We start from the raw sequence: 25507 nt of genomic DNA, 5'->3' as shown, positions 1-25507 counted from the left end.
GGAATGTATGGATTCATTGATGTTCAGCTTTAAATTTTTAATATACATCTCCAGACTGCCGTTAGAAAGACTGAAGAACAGAATTAAAAGAAAGCACTCTTTTCTCCTTCTCTTTGGCAACACTGGGCCATTTATTTTGTCTTTGTCAATGTAATAGGCAGAAAGTAGAATTTCATTGTTTTTATTTACATTTCTTTGATTACTAGAGTAGCCAAATAGCTCTTGATGTCTTTTGGCTATTTTTTTTTTCAATTTGTGAATTTTGTAAGTAATTTTTATGATGTGCCTGTACCTTAGTCCTTTATCTACTTTAACCTTGGCATGTTCTTATTCTAGGTGGTTTGTAAGAACTTGCTTTTTAGGGATATTAGTTTTTCTTCATATATTTAAAAAATATTTCCCAAATATATTGTTTACATTGTTTATTGCTTTTTAGAAGTTTTTGATTAGTTTATCATCAAGTATATCAGTCTTTACGATTTCTGTTTTTTGAGTCACGTTTACTTAGGCATTTTCATCTAAGAGTATAAAAATGTTCACCCATATTTTCATCTAGCAGTTTTCTGGCTTCAATTATTCCATTGAAACTTTTAATTTTTTTAGTTTTTATTTTTTAGAAGGACTAGAAACTACCAAGTAAATATAACATTGACTTAAGTTTAACAAACAATGATTGTGTTAATAATTAAGATGTTATATAAATGTGTTTTGAACGTCTGTTTTTTAACTTTTAGAAAAATGCCTTAGAAATGGAAATTCCTACTGTCAGTGTTTTAGCTGATGAAGAATTTCTTCCCTTCAGAGAAAATATATTTGATCTGGTGGTTAGCAGTTTAAGGTTGGTAATTCATTTGTGCTTTTAAAAAATATATGTTAAAAAAATATATATATATGTTAAAAATAGATAATTTATGCTATAAAATTTTACTATTATAAGGTAAATAAAATAGATAACAGAGTAAATATCTTAATAACTTATTTTAAGTCACAAACCAGTTTTCTCTGGTAAAGAATTATGGATTATATGCTCCCTAGTGGGGATAAGTGATATAGTACCTCAACTTTTTTTCCTCCCCAACTTTCCTTAATTTGCTAAAGTTTATCTGTGTTAGAAGGGTTTTCCTCGCTGACGTAACCTAGTTACATGTTGATGGGGCAAGAGTTTGAAAGAGTATACTGGCTCCAATATTCAGATGTTAGAGCACCCTTATAAACTCATTCTGGCAAATAAGGAAAAGCTTGTATTTCCTTTAACTTTAATTCTTCTACACAGAAACGTAGTTCTCAAGGTTACTTTTTCCCTTTGTGCTTCCTACCATGTCCCTCCACATTTATTACAAAAACATATATTATAAATGTTTGTTGAATAGATTATAATGTACAAGGCACTGAGCTCGATGCTTTGGGGAATTGAAAAATGAATTCAGACAGGAATCCTGTCCTCAAAGACCTCAACATCTAATAGAGAAAATAAAGTATTCTGGGTGGTGCCTTATTTCTCCTTACTAGTATTGTCAGATTTTTTTTTCAAAGATTCAACATGCTCAATTCAGCCCTTTTAATGGCTGTTTTTAGGGTGACCTGTCATTATGGTTTGCCCAAGACTTTACCAGTGTTAGCACTGAAAGGCCTGTGTCTCAGGAAACCCCAGTTCCAGGCAAACTGGGAGAGTTGGTCACCCTTGCTGTTTTCTTTAGTGAGTTTGTAATTTTTTCTCTGCTTTTTGAGGTGTGCTGAACAAACTTAGAAAAGTATTCAGATTCTATTGTGAAATGGAAAACATTACACGTCTTTGGTCTAAGGGAAAGAGCCCTGGGCAGAGAGTCAGAACCTGAGTTTTAACTTTAGCTCATGTGCTTGTTATTTGCAAGTAACTACTGTAATTCTGTCACTTTCAGTTTCCCCATAAGTATGATAGAGTTTATAATATGACCTCAATTTTTAAAGTATCAAATAATTGTTAGAAAGCATTATGAAAGATAAGTGTGAGCTTAACATAGTATGGTTTGAAATGGGTCTTTGGTGCTCTCCTGGAATTCAGCTAAGAGGATGCCAGCTCTACCAGGAAAGTGTGACCATACTCTACAGAGACTGAGTCTTGTGGTTATACAACACCACACTCTGGGAGAGGGTCAAATAGAGTCCAAAGACAATGCAAGACATTTCTAAAATTTAGTTTTAAGTATATAGAACTTTGAGTTTATTTATTCTTTTTTATAGTCTTAAAAAATATGGGATATTATTTATCAGAAAACTCATTGAGTTATTTTTGATGAGTAATACTGTTTGCCTTGGGAAAATTATAGGTCTGATGAAGTGGCTTCCCCACCTCACCCCGCGAAAGTAGGACTTAGAATTCTATATATATCTAGCTTAATTGTTTGATTTAATTGGTGAACTTCCTTGAATATGTCATCAGGTCCTTATTTTTACTATTTCAAATAATTTCTCAGAATAGCACTGTTTAAATGAGATGCCAGATAGGGATGATTTTTACTTTATTTTTTTCCCCAGCTTTATTGAGGTATTATTTATATATAACATATGTAAGTTTAAGGTGTACCATATGATAATCAAATACATACATATATTGCAAAATGATTACCACAATAAGGTTACTTAACAATTTTCATCCCTTCACATAATTGCAATTTTTTGTGTATGTATGTGGTGATAACATTTAAGATCTACTCTCTTAAAAACCTTCAATTATATAATACAGTGTTGTTAATTATAGTCACCATGCTGTGTATTAGATCCCCAAATCTTGTTTATCTTAAAGCTGGGAGTTTGTATCCTTTGAACATCTCCCTGTTTCCCTCTGCCCCTGGCAGCCACCATTCTACTCTGTTTCTATGTGTTTGGCTTTTTTAGATTCTGCATATAAGTGAGAACATACAGTATTTTTCTTCCTTCGTCTTGCTTATTTCACTTAGCATAATGCCCTCAAGGTCCATCCATGTTGACCCAAAAAGCAGGATTTCCTTCTTTTTTATGGGTGAATAATATTCCTCTGTGTGTGTGTGTCTCTGTGTGTGTGTGTGTGTGTGTGTGTCTGTGTACACACCACATCTTTTTTATCCATTCATCTCTTAATGGACACTTGGATTGTTTCCATACCTTGGCTACTGTGAATAATACTGCTATGAACATGGGAATACAGGTATCTCTTCAAGATAATGACTTTACTTCCTTCAGATAAATATCTAGATGTGGGATTGCTGGATCATATGGTAGTTCAATTTTTAATTTTTTGAGGAACCTTCATACTGTTTTCCACAGCAGCTGTTCCAGTTTATGTTCCCACCAACAATGCACAAAGGCTCTCTTTTCTCCACATCCTCACCAGCCTTTGTCATCTCTTTTTGTTAATGGACATCCTGATAGGTATAAGGTAACATCTCATTGTGGTTTTGATTTGCATTTCCCTAATTATTAGTGTTGTTGAGCATCTTTTCATATACCTGTTGGCCATTTGTATGTATGCTTTAGAAAAGCTGACTTTTACTTTATTCATTGAAGACTATTTGGAGAGATAATCATATCAGGAAAGTGATATACTGTCACATTTTCTCCTGCAGCAGAAGGAAGGTAATTCCCTAGGAATATTTTTTATTTTAAAACTTGTATGAAAACAATCAGTGAATTTTGATATGCAATTTCAAACATCAAAATGTACACCTTTTTTGTGGCTTATCATTATTCTAGTGCTGCTCGTACTAATTAATTATACACATTAAGCTAAAACAAATGTGTGTTTTATATTTTAGTTTGCACTGGGTGAATGACCTTCCTAGAGCACTTGAACAGGTAAAAATCTTAGTGTTGATTCTAATAGCCTGTGTTATTTTGTTTATTATTAGCAACTTATAGATGTTTCTGTTTTTACACAGAAACTTATAGATGTTTTCCATTTTATATTTTTGACAATTGGAAACGGAAGCAAATAAAAAATTGATTATCTTCTGTCGGCCAGATACACTTGGTGCCCTTTGGCATATTAAGAAGTACATTAGTGACTCCCTGTTCCCTGAGAATTAAGAAATCTAATTATGGAGATGTTACTAAAGTTTTCATAAATATTTAAGACAAAATAGTACTAATATCATAAGACATTTTCTGTGTGGCTTTCTTTTCTTCCTGCACTGCCTATAAATTTTTTGTGGGGGTGAGAACCTATTTGTTCCTACAGTGTTTGTATCTCCCCCATACCTTATACTTAGGCAATGCTAGTAAATGCTTCTCGGTTGATATTGATCAACAAACAGATGAAGGGTGGGTAAAAAGCATCATGTTCAGAGGAGGGAAGGAGATCACTGTGGCTTGGAGTGGCCTAGGAAACCTTTAAGAGGAAGGAATTTCTTGAACAGGGCCTCAAAGGGTAGGTCAGATTTGGAGTGGGAATACACTCCAGGAAGGCAGAATCCCGGGATAGATAGGAGGTGTAAGAGACTCAGGAGCCTGAAAGGACAAAGAGGAAGCCTGTTAGAGAATTAGTATAGTGCCAGGTGTAGATGAGGAATTTTGGGACCAGATTTAGGCAGACTCAGGTGACAGATTAAGGAATTAGGAGTTTTTTCTTAAGGCAATTCAGAGCCACTGGAGAATTTTGAAGAGGAAAGTAACATGATTAAAAAGCTGGTAGGCAGGATAATAACTACCATATCTTAAGCATATACTGTTTGCCAATCACTGTGCTCTGTTTTATATATGTGTTAAATAACTCTGCAGGATAGCTTCATTTTGCTGATTAGAAAACTGATGCTGGAATTTGGTTACATGGAAGAGAGACTGTTTCAGTGGCCCAGGCATGAGATACACTAAACCTATGTGGCAATGGTAGGAGTTAAAAAGAAGAGAAAGGTATTTAGGACTCTGCAAAGTAAGAATCAACAGTTTGGTGGCTGGTTAGAGCTGAAGATCAAAAAGAGTCAGGAGTCAAAACTTGCCTTAAAGTTTTGAGTCTGGATGACTGGAGAATAATTAGTAAAAGTAGGGGAAAGAATGGTAGTGATCAGATAAAGGGAATAGAAAATGGTAATTAACAGAAATATGGCATTTGGAAAAGGGAGTTGGTTTAAGAAAAAGTGTTGTGTGTGTGTTGGATGTACTGGGGAAGGGGAGGGAGTAAGTTTATCAAGAGACAGATATTCATGGCGCACAGGCAGCTAAAGACAAATTTAGAGTTCTGGGAAGCTCAAGGTAGAAATTGGAAAGTGATCCTTGTGAAATCCATGGGAACTGGTAAGCCCTCTGTGGTAGAGAGAAGCTGAAGAGAGCTGAGGACTAAATTCTAGGTACGTTATATTAGAGTTTGGTGGCAAGAGAAAGAAGTACCACTAAAGGGGTAGAAGAAAAAAACCAAAAGATTTTACAGTTGGTTTGCTTATATACTGTTTTGTAATTGCTTCATAATGTATTAAATGTAAATCCAAGATGCATACTTGAATTAGAAGAGCCTACTGTGATTTGGGTTCTGATGTACTTCAGAATCCACCCTGTCCTGTAATGTTCCTCGTTGTTGAGAATAGTCAGAGTCAAAACTAGTTAAAGATTGTAGTTCTAAGACTCATTGAGTAAACATTTATGATCTGGAATTCATTCTGGCTGCTATTTTGCTCAAGTTATCAATTGAAACTGGTTTTTGTTTTAAAGCTGAAAAATAAGTTGGTTACTTCTTAATTCTGTATGTTACTGGATTAATATGTTAATATTTTAACTAAAATGTTACTAGATTAATGTTGTGAATCATAATGGTTTCTCTGTAAATCAATTTTTTCTGCATAATAAGCCACCTCAGCTTTTTGTTTTAAAAATAATTAGCTCACAATTTTGTGAATTAGGGATTTGAGCTGGACTTAGGAAATTCTTCTGGGTCTGGCTTGGCTCACCCGTGTGTCTGATATGCCAATGGATTGTCTTGGAGGTGTCGGAGGGCTTCAGCTGGCACGCCTGGCTGATCTCTCATCCTTCACCAGGCCAGCTCAGGCTTGTTCACAACGTGGTGGCCAGACGGGGCTCCTAGAGGGCAGGTGGAAGCAGCAAGGCCATTGAGACCTCGGCTTGACACTGACACACTGTCAACTTGCTCTGCATTCTTTTGGTCAGTGCAAGTCACAAGGCTAGCCCAGATTCCAGGAGGGGGAAGTAGGCTCCATCCCTTAATGGGAGTTGTTGTTGAGCAGCGTTTCAGAGGGCACAGATACAGGGAGGATGGTGATTTTTGTACTCTACCACACTTTAAAATTTTTTTCTTTCAATATTTTACTGATTATAAGAGTCAGTTTTGTCTATTATAAAAAATTGAAAACATATAAAATATTTTATAGATATTAACACTATCAGTAAATGTCTATCTTCACAACAATATTATACTGCAGTGCCTTTCTGATAGTTGGTTGTCTAAGTGTTATTTAATAAATTATCTGGTTATTAATTTGACAAAATAAGAATGGTAATCATAAAATATTGATCTAGATACCATATATCCTGTTAACATTTTTATATGTAAAATTTTGAATAGTTTTGTTGTTTATATTTATTTCAGATTCATTGTGTTTTAAAACCAGATGGAGTGTTTATTGGTGCATTGTTTGGAGGTGACACTCTCTATGAACTCCGGTGTTCATTACAGTTAGCGGAAACAGAAAGGGAAGGAGGATTTTCTCCACACGTCTCTCCTTTCACTGCTGTCAATGACCTAGGACATCTGCTCGGGAGAGCCGGCTTTAATACGCTGACTGTGGTAACTATCAAGAGAATTGAGTAACCCATTAATTACACAGTTCAGAAATAATCACTCTCTCTTTTTATCTTGATTGACACAAGGTAGGAATGTAAAACTTTTATTATCCATTACCTGAATAAGTAACTCAAACAAAGAATGTACCTCAGTTAACAAGGAGGCTATTTTCTGAGACATGCTACTCCATCACAGTCTTCAAATCCAGAGTTAGGTGTAACATGAGAGTTAGAGCATCCCAGAGGAGGAGGGAAGCGGGTGTACGGGAGCATTCACAGCATTGCCTCTACCACCAGCCCTCAAGTGAAGTGGTGCCGTGTGAGGCAGAAATGAGAGAGCGTGCATTCACGAGGCCCTGGGTTAGATCCAGGTAGAGAAGGGAGGACAGGGGGCTGTACACCATCAGGACTGGAGAGATCTGGGAAGAGGACCCGAGACCATCAGCGATGAAGAAACAAGGAGTCACCATGGTGCAGTGATGGTGCAGGGTGCTGGCGTCTGACAGTATAATTTGAATCCTTACCTTGCCCCTTTACTAGCTAGGGGAATTTGGGGGGTTTACTTCACCTCTCTGAGCATTCATTTTTTTTAAAAAAATGCAAATGTTCCTCACCACAGGTGGCCGTTAGGATTAAATAATTTAAAGGGTATAAAGTACCTGGACCTTCACAATAAATGCTCAATAAGTCCTAGTTCCTGCCTTCCTCTCTCCTCCTCCCTCTACTCCTAACACTTTCCAGGCCAAGGCTTCCCACAGGGACGCATCCAGACAGGGATTCCCCCTTCAAACCTCCTTCAGCAACAAAGTCATTCTAAAAGATGTCATTACTGCCTTCCAGAGAATGGACTTGCCATGATTTTCCAAACCCCTCAGGCCTAAAAACATCTCTAAACCTGATTAGAAGAAATAGGAATTTTTTTAATGAAGAAAGCTTCTCATTGCATAATTAGAGACTATAAACTTAAAGTAACTTTTTAAGGAGATGTAGTGTGAGTGTGTTTCATAAAGTCAACCTACCGAAAATGGCTTGTCATATCCTTCCGTGCTTTGATAGAAAGCAAGGAGTGTAGACCAGCAGGGCCTCTGATGTTGGGAAGGGGTTTCCCTTCCGGGGAAGGGAAGAGACAGAGACTGGGAACTGACGACAACCCTCACGGAGTGATGTTGAAGAACTCGTGCCCAGTCAAACAGGTTAGTCAGCAGTATTAAGGGACTCAAAATTCATTGCCCATTAGGAAAAAGATGAGACTTCTACTGAGTCATTGAAAGAAAGTTAAATTATGTTAACCACTTGCAGTTTTCTATGGTTGTAAAGTGAGTTGTGTGTTCTAGAAAGATTTCTACTAAAAATGTTTAACCTGACATTATAACATTTCAAAGCCTACATTTCTGTTAATTGGGAATTCAAATAATTCAGAATACCTTCCATATACTTCTCCAAAATTGAGCAGAATGACTCAAACATTAATATAATGCAAAAATATTGCTGTATAATCTTCTCTATAGTTTATAAAATTAGTTGCTAATTTAATATATAAAATCTATAGAAATTTGTTCCTTGAGACATATACATTGTCTCTAAAGTGCTGTATTAACATTGCATCCTAATTCATTTTCTAAAACTCCCATGCAAGAAAGCTTTTAGATAATCAATTATACAGTTTTATGTTTTATACATTAGATATGTTACTTTTATACTACAATGGATTTTTATTTGTAAAGTGAAATCAAGTTAAATTAATATCATGTAATTATATTTACATTTATATGACCCTCTTGGTGAATTATTTTTAGAGTTAGTTGGCATTCTTAATGAAGCTCATTTCCTTTTAGAATAGTTTCCAGGCTAGTATATTAGAAGAAAACTGCAAATATGGTCCCCCATCTTAATTTGAATAAGACCTTTGACAAGGCTATTGTGGTACTCTTGATTGAGAAGGAGATGGTGCTTTTAGTTGCTTTCGTTGAATTGTTTTCAAAGGATATTGTTTAATGGTTAGGCATTAGCTGGAAGGAAATTTATTTTTAATCTTAGAATCTCTTTTTAAAAATAATTTCCCCATGTAGAAAAATATATAGAAGGGACTATCCAGAGATGATCTTATTAAAAAGTGCACATACAACCTGATCCATGCATATGTTTTTTTAAAAAATGAAAAAAAAACACAAACAAACCATGTATAGAGAGAGTAAGAGAGTGGGTCCAAAATGAACAGAAGTCTCCTCCTGCCTTCTGACACCCCATTCCTTTCCACAAGGATGACTTTGGTTAACTGTCTTATATATCCTTTCAGAACACTTTTTCCTCACAGACTGGAGTACAGTTATATCACTTAAATGTACACATGCAACAATATATACTCTTTTGCTTTTTTCTATATGCACTCTTTTTTTTCCCCCAGACAATAAAATATCTTGAAGATCCTCCCCTACAAACATACATCTACCACATTCTTTTTTGACAGCTATATAGTATTTCATTGAATAGATATACTTTATTTAACCTGCTGTCTGTAAATGGACATTTAAATTGGTTGCAGTTTGTTGTTTGTTTTTTTTATACTCTTTCAAAAAATGCTGCAGTGAATTTTCTTTTACATAATCGGTCAGATCAATTTCTAGCAATGGTATTGCCTAGTCAAAGAATATGCGTTTCAAATTTTGACAGTAAAATTACTGTCCATAAGGTAGCATTAATTGACATGCCTCATCAACAGTGTATGTTAATCCGCCGCTTATACTTTTGTTTTGTATCTCTAATGTTAAAATAGTAATTGGTCATTTTGTTTTGCATTTCTTTAGGAATTAGAATGGATGTTTCTGATAAGTGTTCCTTAGGGTTTTGTATTTGATTCTGTGCAACATTAAAGTCCAAAATTGGGAGGTGTAGTTAACATATTAGATAAAGCTACAGAATACAAAAAGATCTAGATACTTCAAAAGTGGTTAGTGCCAATAGGATGAAGTTTGAGATATGTGCAGCATTTTGATAGCAAACTTGAAAAAAAAGTGTCCTATATTCAGGGCTAGTTTCCAGTGTAGGCAGACTCCTACATCTGAGTGGTTAACACAGGAGTTTTTCACATCACAGCCATGCTGGTTGGGCAGCTCCTCTCCATCCTGTAGTTGTGCCATCTCGGCCTTGTATCCTTTAAGGTCACTGCAGCAGAGACGGCCTGGAAAAGGCTCACTAGCTCTTTATTACCTTGCCTCCACCTCACTTTTCTTTTGCCAGGAGAAATGTCTGGGGTTGTGAAGTGTCAAGGAGTACCTGGATGTTTGGGGAGCATCAGTGGTCTCTGCCACTGTACCAACAGTGAACTCCTGTATCAAACTTCAAAAAGAGTGGGGTATCATTGTTCAGCAGTTCACTTGAGAAATAAACTGTATGTGCCAGCCATGTGCCCTTTCCTAAACTAGTCTGTGTAGTATTGCTGCATCACTGGGAGTAGAATGAAAGCATCTTGGGAGATGACCCTTTTTGGCTTTATTCTGCGTGTCACATTTTGAGAGAGAGTGAGATTGATATTGACTATGTAGAGAAAAATGAAGTCAGCACATGTAAGGATCTATAAATTTTGTCTAGAAGCCTAACCCCTCCCCCTAAAAAAATTATAGTGTCCTGGAAGAGTTTTCAAAGACTTGAAGAAAAGGGTAATTGTTTGCAGAGTACAGAATAGACTTTATTCTGTGTTAATCCCAAGGAGAGAATTAGAACCAGTTGATGGAGTAAATCAGGTGTAAGCCAGATGACGTCTGTGAAGAATACTTTAAAGAAGATTCCTGCTTACCATGAGATTGGTCTGGGCAATCTCTACAACCTCTTTTCTAATCTGGATTTTTGGTAATGAATGCCAAAGGATTTGTCTTTCTTTTTGAATAGGACACTGATGAAATTCAAGTTAACTATCCTGGAATGTTTGAATTGATGGAAGATTTACAAGGTAAGACACTTTAAAGAACTTTTAGACTCCATATGAGAGTCGTATTTTGAGGGCTGGCTATGGCAAGCACTGGGGCCAAGCACTAGAGATACACTGGGTGAGGAGAAAGCGGACTGTCTTCATGGAGTTTATACTGTAAAATGGGTGAGGCCGATATGAGGCAGCTGCCACAAAGATAAACGTTAAACTAGAATTGTGGTAAGTGCTGTGAAGTAGAGGAACTTAGAGCTGTGACTGCCTGTGAAAGGCTGGCAGGACTTTCTTTTTTTTATTAACATCTTTATTGGAGTATAATTGCTTTACAGTGTTGTGTTAGTTTCTGCTGTATAACAAAGTGAATCAGCTATACATATACAAATATCCCCATATCTCCTCCCTCTTGCGTCTCCCCCCACCCTCCCTTTCCCATCCCTCTAGGTGGTCACAAAGCACCGAGCTCATTTCCCTGTGCTATGCAGCTGCTTCCCACCAGCCATCCATTCTACAATTGGTAGTGTATATATATGTCCATGACACTCTCTCATCTCGTCCCAGCCCACCCCTCCCCCTTCCTGTGTCCTCAAGCCCACTCTCTACGTCTGCGTCTTTATTCCTGTCCTGGCAGGACTTTCTTGAAGGAGCATATGAGGGTGGTAGAACACCTCAGTGACTTTCTCCAGCAACACTTGGCAGCTCAGATCCAGGCACAGGTAGAAAGAAAGCAGGTAGTTGGGTTAGTGTAGGATTGCGGGTTGCCAGGGGGTTAGGTGGGATAGGTCCTGGTGTGGGAGAGTCAACAAAGTCCTGTCTGAGGAAGTGATGGTTGTGCCCTAAAAAATGAAGCGGGGTCACTAGGCAAAGCAGGGAGGAATTGAGTCCCAGCCACGGAGAACAGCATGTGCAAAGGCCCTGTTGCAAGAAAGAACGTGACAAGAACTGAAAGAAGGGCATTTTGGCCAGAATACAGGGAGTAAAAAGAAAAGTTGACTGATTAAATTGGTAGGTAAATGGGGGCCTTGTAACCTTTGTTAAGATTGTTTGTCTTTATCTTAAAAGGCCCCTTGAGGTATTTTAAGGGGGGGAGGGGTCATGATGTCAGATTTGTATTTTTTTTTAAATGGATTGGCAGATAAACTAGTAGGAGACTTAACAGCTGGAAAGCTTACTGAGAAATGGTGGTGGTTTGGACTAAGGTGGTGGCAGTGGAGGTGGAGAGAAGTGAATGGATTCTGGAGATGTTTACGAGATAATTGTGACAGTTCTTGCTGATGGATTACACATGGGCCGATGAAGGAGCGAGACATTTCAAACATAGCACTGAGTTTCTGGCTCTCCTAGCCAGATAGATGGTGCCCTTCATTGATAGAGAAACAGTAGAAGATAACCAAGTATGGGCAGGGACAGCTCTTGAGTTCACACTTGGGCATGTTGGATTGGAAACGCTTTTGAAAAAGCTGAAACAAGATGTCAGGTAGGCAGTTGAGTGTGTGGCTGTGTAGCTCAGAGGAGGCTACTGGCCCAGGTAAACATTGTGAGTCATTTGTGAATAGGTGGTGTTGGAAGCAGTAGAGAGGTCATGGCCTGGGAGAAGCTTTGAGGAGCAGCAAGGACACACACCCAACCTCCCAACCCCGAAAGAGGCGAGGCTGCCGACTGTTGCACTGTTGCACTTGCTTCTGTAATAACCCTCTGGTAACTACTTTACCCCTGTCCTACTAGTCAGAAATATTATGCCCAAAGAGAACACTTGCCTGTTAGTGGTAGAACTGGGTGCTAAACTCTTGCCTTCTTGACCCCTGTTCTGGCACTCTCTTGACTGACTCTCCTGCTTCTTGTAGCTGCCCATTTGTAACAAAGTCCATTTTACCTATCATTCAGCCTCCTTTTTTTAGATTCTTTTCACAAATAGGCCATTACAGAGTATTGAGTAGAGTTCCCTGTGGTATACAGTAGGTCCTTATTATTTTATATATTGTAGTGTGTATATGTCAACCGCAATCTCCCAATTTATCCTTCCCCCACCCTTACCCTGTGGTAACCATAAGTTTGTTTTCTACATCTGTAACTCTATTTCTGTTTTGTAGATAAGTTCATTTGTACCCTTTTTTTAGATTCCACATATAAGCCATATTATATTATATTTGTCTTTGTCTTACTTCACTCAGTATGACAATCTCTAGGGCCATCCATGTTGCTGCAAATGGCATTATTTCTTTCTTTTTTATGAGTAGTATTCCATTGTATATATATATCACATCATCTTTATCCATTCCTCTGTTGATGCACATTTAGGTTGCTTCCATGTCCTAACTATTGGAAATAGTGCAGCAGTGAACACTGGGGTGCATGTATCTTTTCGAATTATGGTTTTCTCCAGATACATGCCCAGGAGTGGGATTCCTGGATCATATGGTAGCTCTATTTTTAGTTTTTTAAGGAACCTCCATACTGCTCTCCATAGTGGTTGTACCAGCTTACATTTCCCACCAACAGTGTAGTAGTGTTCCCTTTTCTCCACACCCTCTCCAGCATTTATTGTTTGTAGATTTTTTGGTGATGGCCATTCTGACCCGTGTGAGATGATACCTCAGTGTAGTTTTTGTTTGCATTTCTCTAATAATTAGTGATGTTAAACATATTTTCATGTGCCTTTTTAAAAAATAAATATATTTATTTATTTTGGCTGCATTGGGTTTTTTTTAACATTTTTATTGGAGTATAATTGCTTTAAAATTGTGTGTTAGTTTCTGCTTTATAACAAAGTGAATCAGTTATACGTATACATATATCCCCATATCTCTTCCCTCTTGCATCTTCCTCCCTCCCACCCTCCCTATCCCACCATTCTAGCTGGTCACAAAGCACTGAGCTGATCTCCCTGTGCTATGTGACTGCTTCCCACTAGCTATCTATTTTACATTTGGTAGTGTATATATGTCCATATATATACTACCACTCTCTCACTTTGTCCCAGCTTACCCTTCCCCCTCCCCGTGTCCTCAAGTCCATTCTCTAGTAGGTCTGCGTCTTTATTCCTGTCTTGCCCCTAGGTTCTTCATGACCTTTTTTTTTCTTTTTTAGATTCCATATATATGTGTTAGCATACCGTATTTAACCATCTGTATGTCTTCTTTGGGGAAATATCTATTTAGATCTTCTGCCCATTTATTTTAAAATTAATTAATTAATTTATTTTTGGTTGCATTGGGTCTTTGTTGCTGTGTGTGGGCTTTCTCTAGTTGTGGCGAGCGGGGGCTACTCTTCGTTGCATTGCACGGGCTTCTCATTGCCGTGGCTTCTCTTGTTGTGGAGCACGGGCTTTAGGCGCATGGGCTTCAGTAGTTGTGGCACACAGGCTCAGTAGTTGTGGCGCCCAGGCTTAGTTGCTCCATGGCATGTGGGATCTTCCTGGACGAGGGCTCGAACACGTGTTCCCTGCACTGGCAGGCAGGTTCTCAACCACTGCGCCAGCAGGGAAGCCCTTCTGCCCATTTTTTGATTGTGTCGTTTGTTTTTTCTGATATTGAGTTGCATGAACTGTTTATATATTTTTTAGATTAATCCCTTGTCAGCTGCTTCGTTTCCAAATATTTTCTCCCATTCTGAGGGCTGTCTTTTCGTTTTGTTTATGGTTTCCTTCACTGTGCAAAAGATTTTAAGTCACTCTTCACTCATTCTAGTTTAATCAGGGATTGGCAGCCTTAACATGCATGCCCAAGGTGACGGGGGACCAATAATAAATCACACAGCCCCTCCTGAGGTGCACTTGGCTCCTCCTACTGTAATCACAGAGACCCTTCATCCGAGGGCTTGAGAGGTGGTGATAGGCTGATGATTTATCATTCAGACTCTACTGACAAAAATATTTTTCAAATACAGCATTTAGTTTTGTTCTGCTATGTAATAAATGCTGTGTTCATGATTCATTTCAAGAAGGAAAAGAGAAAGAGACTAGAAATTAGACCTATCAGCTGGAAAAAGTTACCACCCATTGATTTAAAAATACAGAACTTATTCTGTTCTAAGTGCAATTCTGTGAGGTTTTCTAATATCCTAATTTTACAGATGAGCAAATTGAAACATTGAGAAGTTGAGTGTCTTGTCCATGGTCACACTTAATCTGGAATTAAGTGATTAAACCCTGTACTGCATACTTGATCTCTGCATTTTTTTTCCACTGAAATTAACATAGAGTTGAGTAAAATGCACTAATCTTAACTGTACAGCTGCTCGTATTTTTAAGTACTATATAAACCACAGACTAGAACATTTCCAGCCCCTAGAAGTTTGCTTCATGCCCCTTTCCAGTTGATAACTCCCCTTCCCTTAAGGGTTTTAATCGTTCATGTATTTTAAGGAACTGTTGTCTAATATTTACCTTTAAGAGGCTTTGCCAGTGCTTCTCTTATTTTTACTGTAAAGCCTTTTACACAAACCATGTGCTTTAGTCTTTAATGTCTCTTATTCTTTTTTCTTTTTTAACAACTTTATTTGAGTATAGTTGCTTTACCCTGGTATGTTAGTTTCTGCTTTATAACAAAGTGAATCAGCTATACATATATGTATATCCCCATATCTCCTCCCTCTTGCGTCTCCCTCCCACCCTCCCTTTCCCATCCCTCTAGGTGGTCACAAAGCACCGAGCTGATCTCCCTGTGCTATGTGGCTGCTTCCCACTAGCTATCTATTTTACATTTGGGAGAGTATGTATGTCCATGCCACTCTCTCACTTTGTCCCAGATTACCCTTCCCCCTCCCCGTATCCTCAAATCCATTCTCTAGTAGGTCGGCATCCTTATTCCCGTCTGGCCCCTAGGTTCTTCTGACGATTTTCTTTTTTTCTTTTTTTTTTTAGATTCCATATATATGTGTTAGCATACAGTATTTGTTTTTCTCTTTCTGAATAACTTCACTCTGTATGACAGTCTCTAGGTCCATCCACCTCACTACAAATAACTCAGTTTTGTTCCCTTTTTTGGCTGAGTAATATTCCATTGTATATATGTGCCACATCTTTATCCATTCATCTGTTGATGGACACTTAGGTTGCTTCCATGTCCTGGCTATTGTAAATAGAGCTGCAGTGAACATTTTGGTACATGACTCTTTTTGAATTATGGTTTTCTCAGGGTATATGCCCAGTAGTGGGATTGTGGGTCGTATGGTAGTTCTATTTTTAGTTTTTTAAGGAACCTCCATACTGTTCTCCATAGTGGCTGTATCAATTTACATTCCCACCAATAGTACAAGAGGTTTCCCTTTTCTCCACACCCTCTCCAGCATTTATTGTTTGTAGATTTTTTGATGAAGGCCATTCTGACTGGTGTGAGATGATATCTCATTGTAGTTTTGATTTGCATTTCTCTAATGATTAGTGATGTTGAGCATTCTTTCATGTGTTTTTGGCAATCTGTATATCTTCTTTGGAGAAATGTCTATTTAGGTCTTCTGCCCATTTTTGGATTGGGTTGTTTGTTTTTTTGATATTGAGCTGCATGAGTTGCTTGTATGTTTTGGAGATTAATCCTTTGTCAGTTGCTTCATTTGCAAATATTTTCTCCCATTCTGAGGGTTGTCTTTTGGTCTTGTTTATGGTTTCCTTTGCTGTGCAAAACCTTTTAGGTTCCATTAGGTCCCATTTGTTTATTTTTGTTTTTATTGCCATTACTCTAGGAGGTGGGTCAAAAAGGATCTTGCTGTGATTTATGTCATAGAGTGTTCTGCCTATGTTTTCCTCTAAGAGTCTGATAGTGTCTGGCCTTACATTTAAGTCCTTAATCCATTTTGAGTTAATTTTTGTGTATGGTGTTAGGGAGTGTTCTAATTTCATACGTCTATATGTAGCTGTCCATTTTTCCCAGCACCACTTATTGAACAGGCTGTCTTTTCTCCATTGTATATTCTTGCCTCCTTTATCAAAAATAAGGTGACCATACATGCATGGGTTTATCTCTGGGCTTTCTATCCTGTACCGTTGATCTATATTTCTGTTTTTGTGCCAATACCATACTGTCTTGATTACTGTAGCTTTGTAGTATAGTCTGAAATCCAGGAGCCTGATTCCTCCAGCTCCATTTTTCTTTCTCAAGATTGCTTTGGCTCTTCGTGGTCTTTTGTGTTTCCTTACAAATCGTGAAATTTTTTGTTCTCGTTCTGTGAGAAATGCCATTGGTATTTTGATAGGGATTGCATTGCCTCTGTAGATTGCTTTGGGTAGAGTCATTTTCACAATGTTGATTCTTCCAATCCAGGAACAGGGTATATCTCTACATTTGTTTGTATCTTTAATTTCTTTCATCACTGTCTTATAATTTTCTGCATACAGGTCTTCTGTCTCCTTAGGTAGGTTTATTCCTACATATTTCATTCTTTTTGTTGAAATGGTAAATGGGAGTGTTTTCTTAATTTCACTTTCAGATTTTTCATCATCAATGTATAGGAATGCAAGAGATTTCTGTGCATTAATTTTGTATCTTGCTACTTTACCAAATTCATTGATTAGCTCTAGTAGTTTTCTGTAGCATCTTTGGGATTCTCTGTGTATAGTATCATGTCATCTGCAGAGAGTAACAGCTTTACTTCTTCTTTTCCAATTTGGGTTCCTTTTATTTCTCTTTCTTCTCTGATTGCTGTGGCTAAAACTTCCAAAACTGTGTTGAATAAGAGTTGTGACAGTGGGCAACCTTATTTTGTTATTGATCTTAGTGGAAATGCTTTCAGTTTTTCACCATTGAGGATGATGTTGGCTGTGGGTTTGTCATCTATGGCCTTTATTATGTTGAAGAAAGTTCCCTCTATGCCTACTTTCTGGAGGGTTTTTATCGTAAATGGGTATTGAATTTTGTCAAAAGCTTTCTCTGCATCTATTGAGATGATCATATGGTTTTTATTCTTCAGTTTGTTAATATGGTGTATCACGTTGGTAGATTTGCGTATATTGAAGAATCCTTGCATTCCTGGGATAAACCCCACTTGATCATGGTATATGATCCTTTTAATGTGCTGTTGGATTCTGTTTGCTAGTATTTTGTTGAGGATTTTTGCATCTGTGTTCATCAGTGATATTGGCCTGTAGTTTTCTTTCTTTGTGACATCTGTGTCTGGTTTTTGGTATCAGGGTGATGGTGGCCTCGTAGAATGAGTTTGGGAGTGTTCCTCCCTCTGCTATATTTTGGAAGAGTTTGAGAAGGATAGGTGTTAGCTCTTCTCTAAATGTTTGATAGAATTCGCCTGTGAAGCCATCTGGTCCTGGGCTCTTGTTTGTTGGAAGATTTTTAATCACAGTTTCAATTTCAGTGCTTGTGAGCGGTCTGTTCATATTTTTTATTTCTTCCTGGTTCAGTCTGGGAAGGTTGTGCATTTCTAAGAATTTGTCTATTTCTTCCAGGTTGTCCATGTTATTGGCATATAGTTGCTTGTAGTAATCTCTCATGATCCTTTGTATTTCTGCAGAGTCAGTTGTTACTTCTTTTTCATTTCTAATTCTATTGATTTGAGTCTTCTCCCTTTTTTTCTTGATAAGTTTGGCTAATGGTTTATCAATTTTGTTTATCTTCTTAAAGAACCAGCTTTTACTTTTATTGATCTTTGCTATCGTTTCCTTCATTTCTTTTTCATTTATTTCTGATTTGATCTATATGATTTCTTTCCTTCTGCTAACTTTGGGGGTTTTTTTGTTCTTCTTTCTCTAATTGCTTTAGGTGTAAGGTTAGGTTGTTTATTTGAGATGTTTCTTAAGATAGGCTTGTATAGCTATAAACTTACCACTTAGAACTGCTTTTGCTGCATCCGATAGGTTTTGGGTCATCGTGTTTTCATTGTCATTTGTTTCTAGCTATTTTTTGATTTCCTCTGATTTCTTCAGTGATCTCTTGGTTATTTAGTTGTGTATTGTTTAGCTTCCATGTGTCTGTATTTTTAACATATTTTTTCCTGTAATTGATATCTAGTCTCATAGCGTTGTGGTTGGAAAAGTTACTTGATACGATTTCGATTTTCTTAAATTTACCAAGGCTTGATTTGTAACCCAAGATATGATCTATCCTGGAGAATGTTCCATGAGCACTTGAGAAGAAAGTGTATTCTGTTGTTTTTGGATGGAATGTCCTATTAATATCAATTAAGTCCATCTTGTTTAATGTATCAGCTAAAGCTTGTGTTTCCTTATTTATTTTCATTTTGGATAATCTGTCCATTGGTGAAAGTGGGGTGTTAAAGTGCCCTACTATGATTGTGTTACTGTCTGTTTCCCCTTTTATTGCTGTTAGCATTGGCCTTAATTATTGAGGTGCTCCTGTGTTGGGTGCATAAATACTTACAATTGTTATATCTTCTTCTTGGATTGATCCCTTGATTATTATGTAGTGTCCTTCTTTGTCTCTTGTAATAGTCTTTATTTTAAAATCTATTTTGTCTGATATGAGAACTGCTACTCCAGCTTTCTTTTGATTTCCATTTGCATGGAATATCTTTTTCCATCCCCTCACTTTCAATCTGTATGTTTCCCTAGTTCTGAGGTGGGTCTCTTGTAGACAGCATATATACAGGTCTTGTTTTTGTATCCATTCAGCCAGTCTGTGTCTTTTGGTTGGGTCATTTAATCCATTTACATTCAAGGTTATTATTGTTATGTATGTTCCTATTACCATTTTCTTAATTGTTTTGGGTTTGTTATTGTAGGTATTTTCCTTCTCTTGTGTTCCCTGCCTAGAGGAGTTCCTTTAGCATTTGTTGTAAAGCTGGTTTGGTGGTGCTGAATTCTCTTAGCTTTTGCTTGTCTGCAAAGGTTTTAATTTCTCTGTTGAATCTGAATGAGATCCTTGCTGGGTAGAGTAATCTTGGTTGTAGGTTTTTCCCTTTCATCACTTTAAGTATGTCCTGCCACTCCCTTCTGGCTTGCAGAGTTTCTGCTGAAAGATCAGCTGTTAACCTTATGGGGATTCCCTTGTATGTTATTTGTTGCTTTTCCCTTGCTGCTTTTAATATTTTTTCTTTGTATTTAATTTTTGATAGTTTGATTCTTATGTGTTTTGGCATGCTTCTCCTGGATTTATCCTGTATGGGACTCTCTGTGCTTCCTGGACTTGATTGACTATTTCCTTTCCCATATTAGGGAAGTTTTCAACTATAATCTCTTCAAATATTTTCTCAGTCCCTTTCTTTTTCCCTTTTTCTTCTGGGACCCCTATAATTCAAATGTTGGTGTGTTTAATGTTTTCCCAGAGGTCTCTGAGACTGTCCTCAATTCTTTTCATTCTTTTTTCTTTATTCTGCTCTGCAGTAGTTATTTCCATTTTTTTATCTTCCAGGTCACTTATCTGTTCTTGTGCCTCAGTTATTCTGCTATTGATTCATTCTAGAGAATTTTTAATTTCATTTATTGTGTTGTTCATCATTGTTTGCTTGCTCTTTAGTTCTTCTAGTTCCTTGTTAAACGTTTCTTGTATTTTTTCCATTCTTTTTCCAAGATTTTGAATCATCTTTACTATCATTGCTTTGAATTCTTTTTCAGGTAGACTGCCTATTTCCTCTTCATTTGTTTGGTCTGATGGGTTTTTACCTTCCTCTTTCATCTGCTGTGTATTTCTCTGTCTTCTTATTTTGCTTAACTTACTGTGTTTGGGGTCTACTTTTCACAGGCTGCAGGTTCATAGTTCCTATTGTTTTTGTGTCTGCCCCAAGTGTCTGAGGTTGGTTCAGTGGGTTGTGTAGGCTTCCTGGTGGAGGGGACTGGTGCCTGTGTTCTGGTGGATGAGGCTGGATCTTGTCTTTCTGGTGGGCAGGACTGTGTCCAGTGGTGTGTTTTGGGGTGCCTGTGACCTTTTTATGATTTTAGGCAGCCTCTCTGCTGATGGGTGAGGTTGTGTTCCTGTCTTGCTAGTTGTTTGGCATAGGGTGTCCACCCTGTAGCTTGCTGGTCATTGAGTGGAGCTGGGTCTTAGCATTGAGATTGAGATCTCTGGGAGAACTTTTGCCATTTAATATTATGTGGAGCCAGGAGGTCTCTGGTGGACCATTGTCCTGAACTCGGCTCTTCCACCTCAGAGGCACAGGCCTGACACCCGGCCGTAGCACCAAGACCCTGTCAGCCACATGGCTGCTAGTATTGGAGGGTCTCCTGCAGAGGTGGGGGGTGGCTGTGGCTCACCGCAGGGATAAGTACACTGACAGCAGAAGTTCTGGAAAGTACTCCTTGGCATGAGCCCTCCCAGAGTCTCAGTGTCTCTTACTCTGAAGAGGATTAGGATGAATTTATCTAAAGATAACTTGTAAAAGTGATATTTAACAAAGTTGCTATAAATGTTAACTGGTTGATTTTATATTCATCCACTTACCATTTATTGAGCATGTACCATGTGCCAACCACCGAGCCAGTGTTGGAAATAACAGTTCCTGATCTTAGGGAACTCATGCTCCAGTAGAGAAAGAGACACACAGAGATAGGCAGACATATGCTTTTAACTGTAAAGTGAGATAATTCTTTTTATAAGTGCAGGGAAAAACAGAGAAAAATCCCTAAATCTGCTTAGGGAATCAAGGATGCTTTTGCAGAAGCAGCAGCACCTAAGCTAAAATGAGTTTGCTAGAAGAATGAAGGGGTGGGTGCACCTTTGGGGGGTTGGGGCCTTGCATTCCAGGCCAAGGAAAAGGCCTATATAGAATCATGGAGACTCAAGAGGTTATGCTCAGCCTTTACTTTCCTAATTGAGAAACTGTACAGTAATTCAGTATTGCTTGAATATGTAGAATGGGAAAATGACGGGAAATGATGCAGGATAGTCCATTAGAGGCTTATCTAGACTTTATCAGGTCAGCCTTGCAGTCTGTTGGGAGAATATTGTGCAGAAGAGGGACAATCAGATTGATGTGTGAGGCAGCTCACCCTCCAGCATCGTTTATGAGGCATGTTCATGAGGAAGGTAAGACTAGCTAGCATGGTTAACCTCTCTTGTTTTGCATGAGGAGACTGGGCACAGACCGAAATAACTTGCCCAAGGCAATGTGTTTAGTAAGTGGTAGAGCCAGGATTTAAGCCCAGTGTAGCAGCCTGACTCAGATCCTGAAATGTTAGCCAGTCTCCACTGAAAAGGTGAGAGGCAGCTGACTTAGGAAGAAGAGTGGTCGAGGGGTGAATGCAGGAGGGGAGGAGCTTGGCAGAATTCCAGGGGTGCTTCTCTGCAGACTGGAAGTTGGTGTTACCTTCCAGTGGTTTTTGGCATTTTACATTGTGTTACACTTTTTTCTTGATGGTTGTGGTGTTTCTCATTTAAGCTGCTATTATTATTAATTCACAGAAGAAAGTCCAGAATGTTGACCTAATTTTACAGAACAAGTTGTGTATCAGCCGATGAATGCATGAAAAGTTTTGGAGGCTTTCACAGTAGTTTTAAGGTAAGTTCAGTTGTTACAGTACTCAGTATTGTTCCTCGTAAACCATAATAAATTAGACTTTTTTAAATAAGCAGTTGAACTTAACCTTAAAAATACTGTGAGAGTCTTTAACAGCTACCTGCTTCCCAGATTTTTCTGTTTATCCCAAAGCCCAGAGCTGGTCCGAAGTCCCAGATGTGTTTCCCAGGTGATCTCCAGTAAAGGTCCTCCATGATGCATTATGAAGTTTTATCATTCCATTTTGAAGATGATAAAACTGAGTTTAATAGAGGTTAAGTGACTTTGCCCCAGTTTATGTAAGGGCCAGAACTTGGATTATGATCCCAAAGTCTAGACTCTGTGTGCTACATCACACTGCTTCCCCAAGGAGAAGGGAGGTTCTCATGTGAGGGAAGGGTGGGCTTCCCTAGCAGCAGAGTTACTGTGCTATACAGTAGTGCGCTGGAGTTTCTGTATCAGAGAGAGCATTGTGCCTAATAATCTTAATTAGTATATCCTAATACCAGTTATTTAGAAGGCATTTTAGAATTTCTAGTGCATTAACTATTTCCATTAAAAAAATTAGGCCTGTTTTCCACTGGTGTTGACTCTGTCCAATGTGTAAGTCATGCCAATGGGGAGTTAAGCAGGAATGAGAGCGCCACAGCCATTATCAGCAATAAACCCTTCCAGTACAAGTTCCAGTTGACCTTCGGTCTCTTGATTCAGTTGATACTCATGATGTGGGAGAATGTTTTTAAATTGGATTATGTAATGGGTCTAAAATGTTAGCACTGGAAGCCTGTAGAGATCATCTAGCCTGGCCAACCTGAGGACCCAGAGAGATGGAACTAAGGTCATGTAGCTACTTCATGACCACAAGAATAAGATCCACCCTCTTCTTCATGGGGATTCATCTACTAGTTTGTATGTCTTTCGTTCTTCATGAATTAGGGCTCTTATACTCAAATGATATGGGACATTGCTTTTAGTTTCAGAGCTTCATTATTTTAGGGAATAATAGGAACCTTTTGGGATTGGAGAGAAGATTAACTTATTCCAGCTAATTTGCTGATTGTTTTAATAAGCCCATTGAAAAATTGGGAGGTTATTATTTTTAAACTACTAAAGGATACCAACATTGGGAAGTTTATTGGTATCTTTATTGAAAAATAACTAAGAAACCGATTTTTGATCATGTAGCATATAGAGAATAACTGTAAAGGATTTTTACTTTTGAAATTCTTTTAATTTTGCAAACTAGTATAAAATGTGGTCTTTCAAAGTAATTTTGTTTGACTCTATGCATTAAAAAATATTAAATATATAACATTAATTTTTAGTGAACAATAGACTGACATAATCCTAGCTTTTAGCTGTCAATTTGAAGGAAAGAAATCTAAAAATAAATGTTAAAACATTAAGAAAAGTGCCCCTGAAGAGAATGTACAAAATTGTTTCCTAATCTGGGATCAGTAAAATGTTATAAAATCTGAAAACACATTGTAGTTTTGGTACTACCTAATGAGTCTTCAAGCCCTCTTCCAAGCTTCACATTCATACTTACATTTACGGCTTACTTAGAAGGAGTGAGATGTTGTACCAATGTCCTGTCCTCCTCAAAGAGCAGCTAAAAGGGGCATAAAAATGTGGCATCATTAGAAAGGCCCTTGCCAACGCCTGATGACTCACCTGGAGGGCCAGTCGCCTTGCTTTTGCCCAACTGGCCTACCACAGCCCATTGCTGCCAAGGAAAGCCTACTTATAGGGTTTGCCTCCTGAAATTTGACTTAATACCCAGAAGCTTCAAGTAGTTTTGCTTTAGAGTAACTAGCTGTGATCTGAGAGCAAAATGAGATTATTTAGGTTATCTAATGTGACTGTTAGAGAAGGGGGACAATGGGTATACCATTGGGTGAGATAAGATAAAATCTTTGATGTTGAGCTGCTCAGGGTATTTGCTGTATTATCTCAAACTGCCTGTATTTTAGGGATGGGTGAGAGTAACTGTGCTTGGAATAGAAAAGCCCTCCTGCACCGAGACACAATGCTGGCAGCTGCAGCAGTGTACAGAGGTAAGGGAGCTGACCGTTCTTCCCAGCCAGGCCCCACTGACCAACTTGTGCCCTGTCATCTTTATCCCCTAAAATTACGTTTTCCTTTCCTGTTAGGGCACCATCAGATTTCTTGTCCTTCCTTTCAAAACGCAGATCCTGTGGCTACGTATCCTTTTTCCCAGCAGCCCTTACTATTTCCTTACTGTCAGCTTCTCGGTGTGGAGGATTTTTCACAAGAGGCATTCTCAGAATCCCATGAGTATTCTAATATTCATTTCTCTTTGGAAGACATGACTTTCATTGAGCAGATTTATTTTTCCTACTTGCATTTTTTTCAGACTCTAACCATGATTTGTCTTTATAGAAATGTACGGAAATGAGGATGGTTCTGTACCTGCCACCTATCAGATCTATTACATGATAGGATGGAAATATCATGATTCACAGGTAATATTACTAAGACAGATCAATTTTTTTCTTAGTGGGTTCATGTTTCCATTTACTAATTATTATTTATTTATTTAGGGTGGTTTGTTTTTTTAAAATATAAGACAGCATTAAGAGGGTTAATTAGGGCTATGATATTTATCAGTTTCTAATATCTTTAATCTTTATCATTATTTTCAGGCGAGACCAGCTAAAAGAGGTTCGGCAACTGTGTCATTTGGAGAGCTAGGAAAAATAAATGATCTTATGTCCCAGGGGAAAAAATCACAATAAATATTTTATTCAATGTTAACATAGTCCAGACTTTTCATCAGTGATGGGTCTTTCACGTCTAAAATTATTGCATTTTGAAACAAGAAGCAATATATAAGCTATTTACTGTCACACTTTTCTAATAATTAGAATAGCCTGATACTCTTCTATATTTAGTAACAATTTCAGTTTCACATGTTTTCTGTTTTCATATGGATACTGTTATCTAGTAATTTGAGTGCCTTATTTACAAAGTCAGCCCAAAAGCAAGAAGATATTTCTATGAAAAATCCACAAATATATTAACATACATAAATTCCTGACTTGTTGGAAAAACATTACCCATGCTGACATTTTGTACCTTTTTCTCCTTCTGATCTTGTGTTATTTCTGTGAGAGGACGTTAGCTGTGGAGATGAGGAGAGTGACAAGTTGGTAGATTCTTTCGTGTTCTGGCTCATTTAGAATAAAAATGTAGTCTTTTATAACAACTATTCTAAGATACTTAAGCCAGAATTGTTTGTGATACTGTCTTCTTTGCTATGTTCCTCTTTGAAGAGGAACAGAGGATTATGAACCTCTCTAGAGCTCTTAAGTAGTTTTGTACTTTGGAAGAGTGTTTACCTTTACTGAATCCTTCCTCACCTTTTTTTTTTAAAAAAAACATCAGAATTATAATCTTATTTCTTTCTCACCACCATGATCTGGGTGAGAC

At 37.8% G+C, this 25507-nt stretch overlaps 1 protein-coding gene across 1 annotated transcript in view; it reads left to right on the top strand.

The window, feature by feature from the left end:
- Nucleotides 1-24813, top strand: part of NDUFAF5 (NADH:ubiquinone oxidoreductase complex assembly factor 5) — a gene marked incomplete at both ends in the record, with an annotated part of 32122 nt that extends 7309 nt beyond the window's left edge. The window contains 7 exons of the mRNA XM_082856666.1: nt 735-838; nt 3771-3810; nt 6548-6745; nt 10627-10687; nt 24028-24111; nt 24458-24540; nt 24721-24813. Of these exons, the coding sequence (XP_082712792.1) occupies nt 735-838; nt 3771-3810; nt 6548-6745; nt 10627-10687; nt 24028-24111; nt 24458-24540; nt 24721-24813 (663 nt within the window). The remainder of the gene's footprint in view (nt 1-734; nt 839-3770; nt 3811-6547; nt 6746-10626; nt 10688-24027; nt 24112-24457; nt 24541-24720) is intronic.
- Between the last annotated feature and the right edge of the window lie 694 nt (nt 24814-25507).

The sequence above is a fragment of the Leucopleurus acutus genome (genome assembly GCF_964270905.1).
Source record: "Leucopleurus acutus genome assembly, chromosome: 16".
Classification (NCBI taxonomy): domain Eukaryota; kingdom Metazoa; phylum Chordata; class Mammalia; order Artiodactyla; family Delphinidae; genus Leucopleurus; species Leucopleurus acutus.
This window is presented reverse-complemented; position numbering and strand designations above follow the sequence as displayed.